The sequence below is a fragment of the Xyrauchen texanus genome, chromosome 18, assembly GCF_025860055.1.
Source record: "Xyrauchen texanus isolate HMW12.3.18 chromosome 18, RBS_HiC_50CHRs, whole genome shotgun sequence".
Lineage (NCBI taxonomy): Eukaryota > Metazoa > Chordata > Actinopteri > Cypriniformes > Catostomidae > Xyrauchen > Xyrauchen texanus.
In genome coordinates this window covers 19,103,641-19,113,982 of record NC_068293.1, presented here as the reverse complement: position 1 = coordinate 19,113,982, position 10,342 = coordinate 19,103,641, and the positions used below count along the sequence as shown (strand labels likewise).

General features: G+C 39.4%; 1 protein-coding gene across 4 annotated transcripts; it reads left to right on the top strand.

The window, feature by feature from the left end:
* The first annotated feature begins 2,532 nt into the window (after positions 1-2,532).
* On the top strand, positions 2,533-8,792 carry LOC127659300 (uncharacterized). 4 transcript variants are annotated; one of them, XR_007972515.1, is made up of 5 exons: positions 2,533-2,657; positions 4,139-4,174; positions 4,260-4,361; positions 4,768-4,854; positions 7,335-8,792. XR_007972515.1 is itself a non-coding variant. In XM_052149051.1 (5 exons), the coding sequence occupies exons 3-5, from the start codon at positions 4,320-4,322 to the stop codon at positions 7,946-7,948; spliced, it is 720 nt and encodes a 239-aa protein (XP_052005011.1). In that variant the 5' UTR covers positions 2,533-2,657; positions 4,139-4,174; positions 4,260-4,319; the 3' UTR covers positions 7,949-8,792. The 4 variants fall into 4 exon arrangements, 3 of the variants coding, with proteins under 3 accessions (XP_052005011.1, XP_052005012.1, XP_052005013.1); XM_052149051.1 differs by having other exon boundaries at positions 4,791-4,854; XM_052149052.1 differs by lacking the exon at positions 4,139-4,174 and having other exon boundaries at positions 4,791-4,854.
* The last annotated feature ends 1,550 nt before the right edge of the window (positions 8,793-10,342 follow it).

The following is a 10,342-nucleotide window of genomic DNA, read 5'->3' as shown; positions in this document are numbered from 1 at the left end:
TCTTCTGCTGAACACAAATGAAGATTTTTAAAAGAAAGTAGTTCCATTCAGTGCAAGTGAATGGTGATCAGACCTTAAAACAGCCAAAAAGCAGATCAAGTCTGCATGATCATAATCAATTAAACGTTAGTGGTAAAATCAATGTGTTCAGTTGATTTTTGGGTGAGAACACACCAAAATGTAACTCCTTTTTCACTGTCCATCTTGACCTCGGTCTCCTTGCCGATCATGATTTCACTTTCTATAGAGCTATCTAGCTCTTTGCGCATGCATCAAGCAACAGGAAGTGGAATCAAGCTTGAAACTATAAGCAGTGCTAGAGACTGCAATGGCAAGATGTAAAGTGAAAAAATAAATATATTTTGGTCTGTTCTCACCCAAAACCGATTAGATTGCTTCTGAGGACATTGATTAAACTACTGGAGTATTATGGATAATGTTTATTCTGCTCCATTTTGGAGCTTCAAAGGCCTGGCCACAGTTTACTTGCACTGGACCTACAGAGGTATTCTTCATTTGTGTTCTTCAAATCTTCATTTGTGTTCAGCAGAAGAAAGAAAGTCATACGCATCAGGGAATGCATGAGGGTGAGTAAATATTTTTTGTTTACTTGGGTGAACTATCCCTTTAAAGTGCAACACATTTTATTATTTAAATTTTTTAAGAAGGGAAATTGTTCAATTATTGTTGATTATTAGTTAACTATACCTTTCATTTAATACTGAAAATTATCAATAAAAAATCTAATTTATGTTGATTATTTTACCCATTATTCATCGGTGCTATGTTTTTATTTGCCTGTTTGAATATGTAGAGCATTCAGTAGCGATTCTAGCTTGTATGGCTCCCTGGGCGAAACCTACTTCAGCACGCCCCCAAAGTGGTTGGTTTGGTGTTTGTAAATGAGATTACTGGTGGTGTTCAGGGTGCCTACTTTGCTCATGCCACCACCTCATGCCCATGTCACCTTGCCTTAAATCCGCCACTGAGAGCATTCCAGAACAGTCACTAACAGGGTTCTATGACGTTTAGAATGCTGCATTAGGGTGTCTCCAGTAGAGTTAATGCTGTGAGTGCATTTATTTGAAAGGGGAAGGACCATGATGGGAAAAGTGAGGGTTTCCGATAATGAAGCTCTGTCATTTGACCAAAAGTTTAAAACATTTCAACTTTTGCTGCAATATAGTCTGATGCAGGTGTCAGCTGACCAATGGGAATCTCAGAGAGGCAAGACTAGTTATGCTGTGAAATTAAAAAAACATGGCAGACAAACTCATGCATGCAGTGTATTCATTTCCTGTCCTCTAATATCTCTGCCTGGCTAAAAAGATAGTAATTGTGGACAGCAATTCTGAAGAAGAGTTTCAATGTTTACTAGTACACTGACAAAAAGTTATATTTTCAATAGACATCTCTATCTGTGACTGCCTCTATCTTGTGGTACATGCCTTCCAAACAGACCTTTTGCCCTCCCATGTGCCAAACGCTCAGTCAGAGCTTTCCCTAGTGTGTAGGGACCCTTAGAAGGCAGATGTCTTTGTAGGTGGTAGGCAGCAATACAGCTCACTAGATTTTGGAATAGAGCTTAAGTGTTGGTTTTGGGTGCTCAGCAGTCTTTTCCTTTGCTATTGAAAAGTTTACTTGCTTAATGTAATTATGTACATTGTGAATGCAGTTGCTTTATGTATTTATGTTACTGTTTTGATGTTTAGAGCTTAATTTACAGGAATTATCTCAAGAGTGTTTGCATTTCTGTAGGATACAATCTTTCTGAGGCAGGACAGTGTGTCTTTACACAGCTGTATGCTTGCTGTCTAGCCAATGTTAGGCTGTGTAAATGTCCTATAACAGTGGTCCCATTGTTAGTACTGGAAGCTATGCAGTGCAGACAGGCAGAGAAAAGGGGAACAGCCGAATACCAGAAGATGGCACGTTTCATGTTTCACTGAAATTTACATCTGATACACACAAATACAAACCAGATTTACACATATTCTGCTCTTTTGCATGTAATAGTCAGCAATGCTAAATGACTAAATGTAAATGTAATGAATGGATATAATTCCTGATCCCCATTCACTCTTTGTATGTTGAAGATAAGCTTGGATATTCTGCTGAATTTTATGTGAGTAAATTATGGCAGAATTTTAGTTGCTAAGTAAACTGCCCCATTAAAGTGGGATCTATGAGTGTCAACACAGTGAAAATTAACTAAAATACATGTCATGTCCAGTATATGTGCCTCACAATGCAAGAATTTACGGTGAGAATTCCTTTCCTAATATTTTTGAAGCAGTTCACCAATGCAATGCACCCACATAAACACAGTCACACTTGTACAAACACTACTGCAGCCAGTTGTCGGTCTATCTGCACAAAATCTACAGCCTGATGACAATTGGCCCATGGTGGGCTGGTGTGATGAAATCAGAAGATGTGGCCACCTTTTAAATAGTCGGGGTGCTACACTGTCATACGAACTGAAATATTTGACATAGCGGGTGCTACACTGTTATAAGAACCCCAAACATTAAATAGGCTGGATGCAATGTTGTGCTAGCCTCTGGAACAATGCTAAAGAAATCACTGGTTAAGCCCTGATGGGCCAGTGGAGTTTTGGTGTGAAGGTGTGAGGCTGGTGGACTGGCAAAAATGCTGTGAGTAATTTATAAAAAATTATATCTGTCTGTGGTTTTTGTTAAATAATTTTCTTTATAAATTAAGAATAAATAAATTATTAAATAAATAAAGAATTTGAATTATATTTAAAGATAAAATTTCCACGGATACTTGGCAGAATCCATTGAATTAACAAATATTTTTATATATGAGAAAATTAAGGGAATAGTTTAGGGAAAATTCGGTTATAATTTACTCACCCTCATGTCATTCCAAACCCAAATGGCTTACTTTCTATGAACATTCCTGTCTTTCTTGTTAATACAATGGCAGATGATAATGAGTTTAAAGATTAAAAAGTATCATAAAAGTAGTTCATGTGACTTTTGTGTAATATTCCAAGTCTTCTGAAGGCATTTAATACATTTTGCAGCTTATTTTTTTTATAAATTTTTCAGTGAAAATCTTTGTTGCATGTTCAAGAGCGCTATGAGGGATGCTCGTTCACAGTCACAGTTCACAGTGTGTTCATGTGAGAACTTGCTTTGTTTAGCACATGGACTACTTGTATGGTACGTTCTTAGCTGTAGTGTGTCAACTGCAAATATTATGCATTATTTTTTTTCCTTTTGTGTTCCACATAAAGAAAATCAATCAGACATGCATAAGTAGGTAAGTGATGACAGAACTGTATGTATGTTTTTGGTTGAACTATTCCTTTAATCTGTCGTCATTTTAGACTAAATGAAGGCCATATTTTACTGTAATGAATTTGGATAGAACATAAAACTTCCACTGATACATTAGATAAATCATTGTAATTTATTACATTTAAAATTAGTTTTAAATTTATCAGAATAAAATACAGACCCCATTCAGGAGTAAAAGATGGTTGATAGGATACTATTCTGACTATAATGTAATGCAGAAATCCTTTTCACAGCATTTGCAACATTTGAAGTGGCAGCAACAAAATACAATAAACACTGTATTTATGTGTTAGTGTGCTATCCAAATGTATTTTCTCTTTCATGGAGTTCTCTGCCTTAATTAGGGAGCAGAATCACAAGTAACTTTTAAGGTCCTCTTAATGATTAGGATTCCTTTAATAGCATCCATTAATGTTTCTTACTTATTAAGATAAAATATTTGGATAAAAGAAATGCCATATTTTATAATTTTTTCTTCCCTTTAGCAGTCCGTTGCCAAATAATGAGATAATTTCAGATTTAAACAAAACTTGATAACAAATCAAAAATAATTGAATACAACTTTTCAAAGACATTTAATAGGCATAAATACAATCCAAATGTATTTTGGATACAATATGCTAACATTTAATTCACTTTTTCTTTTTTTTTTTTAAATGAAATTAAAAATTAAATAATTTGTTGGCCTATCTCTAACTACATATCGTCATATTGTCAGTAACTGGACTACCAGATTTATGTGTCAGATTCCCGAAGTAAAAGTGAACACATCATGCATCTATAAAGAAATATGTGTTTGTGTTCCACAGAAGAAATAAAGTGATACAAGTTTGAATGGCATTAAGGTGAGTAAATGTAATTTTACTCACCTTATAATTATAATTTTGGGGTGAACTGTTTCTTTAACTGTTTCCACCCGGTTTGCGATAGAACTTGGAGGAAAACATTACAAGGACAAGAGAAGCGGGGCAGCCAGTGTGCGAGCAAGCGATGACCGAGGAATCAAGCCACAGGTGGCAGAAGAAGCAACAAGTGAGCAGTGCACCCTAATTGTGAGTTTAAATGAATTGTTTGTCAGTAAATTGAATAGTAAAATGTCACCTGAAGTAGAAGCTACACTGGAGGAAACAGAAAGTAAATTGCTTAACTTATCTGTCAAAGAATTGAAACGTTTGTGTGAGATGCTCTGCATGAAAATGTAGCCAGTGTCTCTGTCTAGTAGAACAGCAAGATATTTCTCAGCTTTCAGCTTTGCTGACAGGCTCTCTCTCATTATGTCAGCAATTTGACCGATCATCTCTGCACATCTTACATCATTGTCGTATTTGGGATTAATGTCAACTCCGTTTTTGTGGTGGAGTCTGATAAGTGGCTCAAATTTGACGAAAGGTTCTTCAGCTTTCACAATGAAATATGCAATGTTTATCTTTATTTTCAGCTGCCTCCTCTTCTCCTCCTCAGACAGCAGCACTTGCCTCCTCTAGGCTGCTGACACCATGCCTGATGGTTTCTCCTGTCTCAACAGGTACAGATCTCTGCACTGGATATGCCACCATGAGATGTTATGTTTCGCTATGCTATCTCTTTTCAGATGAGGGTATCCTGACACAAAGTATTTTTTCTGCCCTCTACAATATTTGCAGAACATGACGTTGTTTTCGAGCTCTAGCCATGAGAACATTTTGAGCCAATTTGCATTGAATCTGTATGTTCTCCCTCCACCGGCTACAGTGGACGTTGAAGTGACAGCGGAAGTCACGGTAGCTTCGCTAACCTTGCTCTCTCTGACTTGACTGCGTTATCACAGAAAACTCTACTGTGGTTGGTGCATGCCTCTTGTGGAATGTGAGTCTTGCTGCTAATTTTGTAACAATTAGCAGCAAGGGGTGGGGGTTACTGTAGGTTGTCATCTTTAATTGCACACTGTGCTCGTAAATAATTTTTCAGGTTCGCACATATCTATTTTAGGGGCAAATGCGAGTGAAATACTCGCACTGTAGAGCCTTGATGGGACAACAAAAACTTGAAAAATGACGTCCCCCTGTGGACAAAAATTACATGACGCCAGGAGAAATTATAAAAATTACAAAAACAATACAAAATCCAAAAAAGGTGTCAGTTTGAGAAGTTATCTGGAGAGCAGAACAGATCTAACCCTGCCCACTCTGAAACAAATCTTGAGGGCATGCATTATATTGAACAAGACGCAACAGAACTCTACCACCCACTAACACGTGCAGTTCAAGTTCTGAAAGAAACACCCAGACAGTGCTGATGGATCTGAGACACAGGATCATATCAACATCTGAAAATCCAAAAACAGGACTAATGTAGAGCTATGAGTTAATACAGAATCCGTTTTTGCAGACAGTCTTGATTGACCTCCATGATGACACCATTCGCACAGAAATTAGACCTTGGCTGCTTTTGAAGAAAATGAATATGGCGTAGAGTCTGGAGCTGGAAAGAAAAGAAAAGTTATCAACTAGACCCAAAATAGTTAAAGTGGCTGCAGTAAGTGAGCACGAGCATGAAGATGCTAGACAAGTCAAGAGTGCCATTGATAAGAAAGAAAAATCTCCTAAGACAAACAATCTGCTGGAAAAAGCTGGGTGCAGGGAATAAAGTGACCTATGAGGCATTTCAGAATCTAGCAACTCAAGTAGCAAGCCTCACCCAGATTCCTAGGTCTCACACAGTGAGGTTAGGTGACTAGGGACCCAACAGGAGTAGATTTCAGTCTACCAATGAACACAAGATGCTGTCATCTGTGTGAACAGTTAATCCCAGATGGAAAATGTTGTCACTGCTACAGGTGTGGAAGCAGTAAACTGTCATAAGATTGAGATCACCTCTGACATCACAGAAGATATTCAGGGATGTATTGTACGTGAAATGTCTTGTTCTACTAAGCAGGAACAGACAGCTAACCAACACTGGTTCAAAAATCTCTATTGTGGGGTCCAAATGAAAAAAAACAAAACAATTACCTGCCATAGAGGTGAGACTGGTGAGGGAGTTACTTGAAGAGGGAGGGCATATATAAGAAGCATTCCTTATGAAGGTTGGATAGAATTTGCATTCTATCTGTCGGAAACACTGAAACAGGAGCAGGGTTAGTGCACATTCTCATTGCCTGCAGCGAGCTTTAAAGGCCAACCTTTGGTTTTAACGTGATTAAGGAACTTGTTCAAACTGATGTAGCTTGTCAGGACCCTGCAAGTCTTTGTCCAAACACTGAACTCAGCTCTGGAAGTCGGGCATCAAAAAAGCAAAAGCAGTCCTCTGTCTTAAAGAATGGCAGTAACTGCAACAACTGTCATATTGCAAGATTTGGGCAAAAACACATCTTGCTTCCCAGACATAAGGTTGTGAAAGTTAGTTAAGGCTTACTGAAAAAGGGGGCACCGGATGGAACACACGCAATGCTGGAGACCAAGGCAGAGGCACTATGGCCTGTAGGAATAAACATTAAAACAGATAATCCCACGAATCCCATTTGGTCTCACAAATGCACCTGCCATTTTTCATCGGTACATAGAGGGATGCCTATGAGAAGTAAGAGACAATGTTTGCTTAACCTACCTGGATGATGTGTTGGTTTCCAGTAGGAATTTGGGGTGCAGCTCAATTTTATTTGACACTTGATTTAACAAAGCGGTATTGGCAGATCCACTTAACTCCATTATGCCAAAGTAAATGGCCTTTTCCATACCGTTCAGATTACACCAATTCATCACTCGGGGCTCCCGCAACGTTCCAGCACCTCATGGATAAGATTGTCTATTTAGACAACATGATTATATACAATAACGGCTTGCAGGATGACTGACAGGATGTCTCTCAAGATTGAGAAAAAATAAAGCTATATTAGTGTATGCCATATTTAGATGTGTTTTTGTTCATGTCTTGATTCCATGTGTTTTATTTTGAAAAGTTTAGTTCCTGTTTCCATAGTCATGTGATGTCCTGTTTTCTGTCCATGTTCATGTGTCTTGTTCCAAGAGTTCCATGACATGGCCGTTACTGAGTCAGAGTTCCTCAACATGGCCGCCGCCGAGCCAGAGTCAGCTCCAGGCCATGTCACAGTTGCACCAGAGTCAGCTCCATGCCATGTCACCACCGCTCCTGAGTCTGCTCCATGCCATGTCACTGCCAAACCTGAGTCTGCTCCATACCATGTCACCGCCATGCCTGAGTCTGCTCCATACCATGTCACAGCCAAGCCCCAGACTTCTCCATGCCATGTCACAGCCGAACCTCAGTCTGCTCCATGTCATGTCACAGCCAAGCCCCAGACTGCTCCATGCCATGTCATAAGCAAGCCTCTGCTCCACGTTCCAGGCCAGCCTCTGCTCCACAGTCCAGGCCGCCTCCTCTCCACGGTCCAGGCCCGCCTCTGCTCCACAGGGGACCTCCATCCCTACAACTCCACCTTGGTCCTCAGCCACATTGGCTCCACCCCTCGAGTCTCTCACCCCCCAGACTCCACCTTGATCCCATGCTCCACGCCCTGCTACGTCAAGTTGCCACCTCATAACATTTATATGCATAAGAAAACGTTAAACCTGTGTTGTTATATTTTTTTGTTTATTTGTTTGGCTGGGAAACTTATGTAACATATAGGGGCAAAGTTGTTTTATGTAAACACGCGGCCTGATGTTGAGTGAGAAAAAAAAGAAAAAGTGTGTTGAGAAAAATATCATGCTCCTGTATATATCCATGCCTGTTGTAGTCCTGAATCCTTTGCAAAAGAAAAGAAAAAAAGACTGGGGCGAATACAATTTGAAACAAAAAGCAGTTGTCCTTATAATTTTGAAGAGTGCAACAATAGCAAAGAAACTGTTGCATGTCATCGAGCAACCCACAGATTGACTCATATTAAACATATTTACCTTTTGAGCAGCAGTGAACATACCTAGCAAACTATAAGACTAATGAGCTAGAACTTGCTTAACATAAACAGCTGTTTTTAAAGTCAAATTGAAATAATCTTAGTTTGCCTTGTATTACTGTCATCTAAAACTTGACCATTGCTTGGTCCTTTTACAGTAACAAAAGACACTTTCACCTAAAATGACTGTGATATGAGCAGTGAGACAGATCCATGTACCAGCGCTTGATGCACATTATTGTTTACATTTTTTTTTATTATATTTGACACAAATTACATGATGAATAACTGAACATTTTCAGTAACTTTTTGTTTAATATGTTCAGCTTTAACTTGTGCTCCAAGACTGAAATGTGCATTGCAGACCAGGTTAGATGTGTAGAATAATCAAACATTTATGAAAACATTTACCAGAGGAAAGTTTATAGTTAGATGAACCACCAAGGGCAGGTGGGTTACTACAATGGCATCTCATAACTTAGAAAGTATGTCAGAGACTGTCTTTCTGTTTATAGACTGTAAAATGAAGATAATAAAAGGGTCATAATTACAGCCCAGCACCATAACTAAAACACTCCACACACTCAAGGAGTCAGTGATGTTTTAATTACAGGTATCATAGGTTTTCAATACTTGAAATAAATGATAACCGACATTTTCATCAGTGAACCACATTTATTGAGGTGGCTCCGTGTATTTGCTCAGTGATATAAAAACTCAGGACCTGGGGGCTGATTAATACTCATGCCCATGGCTCCTTAGGAAAAGACCTTAAATTATGCAAGGGAAAGGCTGCCAGACAAAAAATTAAAGAGGAAAAAACTTTTCAAGTTGAAATATTCACTGGCCACAACTTCAGGGCCTCAGACGTCCCTTTACGACTCTCAGTCCCCTGCTCTCAGAACGAGTTTCCGCCCCATTTTTCCTGTGTATAGGAACTGTCTACACCACAGTCCTCCTTACCCCATAGCAAACTCAATAGTTTAATTATTGTACAGCAATGTCAGCCGATCCATTTTAGAGCCCCGATTTACTACAGCTTTCTCACTGATGTATTGTGGAGCTGTTGAGCCCCAGTTCCAGCAATGAAGGCTTGGTCTGTTGGCATCCAATGAATGCTCAGTGGGGGGCTCTTAAGTCAATTGCCATTTGAGAAAGCCGTCATCCTGCTTTACGCCTGTGACCTTCAGATGTCCAAATGCTGTAAATATCCCTGTGGTCTTTGTAGTACAGCAGAGAAGCACACAGGCTGCTCACCACTCATCCAGCTAAATAACTCGTCATCAGGAAGAGAGAACTGCTCTCTGAAGAGAAAACATTTGGCATTTGAATATTAGTAAACCCTGAAAGTAGGCCACAATTTCTAGTGATTGTGGCCCTGTATGAATTTCACATCTTCACCTGTCAAGACTGATAGATTTCATTTTACTCAGACGACCAATCAGTCTCTCAGGATCATTTTGAATCTATCAAGCCATGCCCTAGCAACAATTTAGAGCACCTTAGCAACAAGTCCCATAGATTTCTAATGAAAGACATCAAAGGGATATCTCCGGATAGAAGTGTCAAAGAAACACAAGGGTGGTCTCGTTTGACTCGGGGCAGCAAACAGCCAATCATGAATCACCTCAACACTTCCTAGCCCCTTCCTAGCAACCATTGTCGAGCACCTTAGCAACCAAAATCCATAGAGGGATATCTTCCATTCTGAATGTCACAGAGGCATGGGAGTTGGTTTATATCATTCATACTAACAAGCAGCCTTTGGAGTTTCATTATTGGCAGCTTCCAAGCCACTCCCTAGCAACTACACAGAGTACCCTAGCAACCGTTTAGCAATAACTATATCTCTGCACCAGAAAATCAGAGAGACTTCCGGATTTACTTATTTCAATTAGGATGGCAAGGACACTTCATAAGTATCACTATGGTAACTGCCTAGCAACCAGATGGGGTTACCCTAGCAACAGAGTAACAAATCACATATCTCTGCATCAGAAAAACGTAGAGACTTCCGGGTTGACTTATTTCAATCAGGATGGCAAGGAGACTTGATTATTATCACTATGGTAACTGCCTAGCAACCAGATGGGGTTACCCTAGCAACCGAGTAACAAAT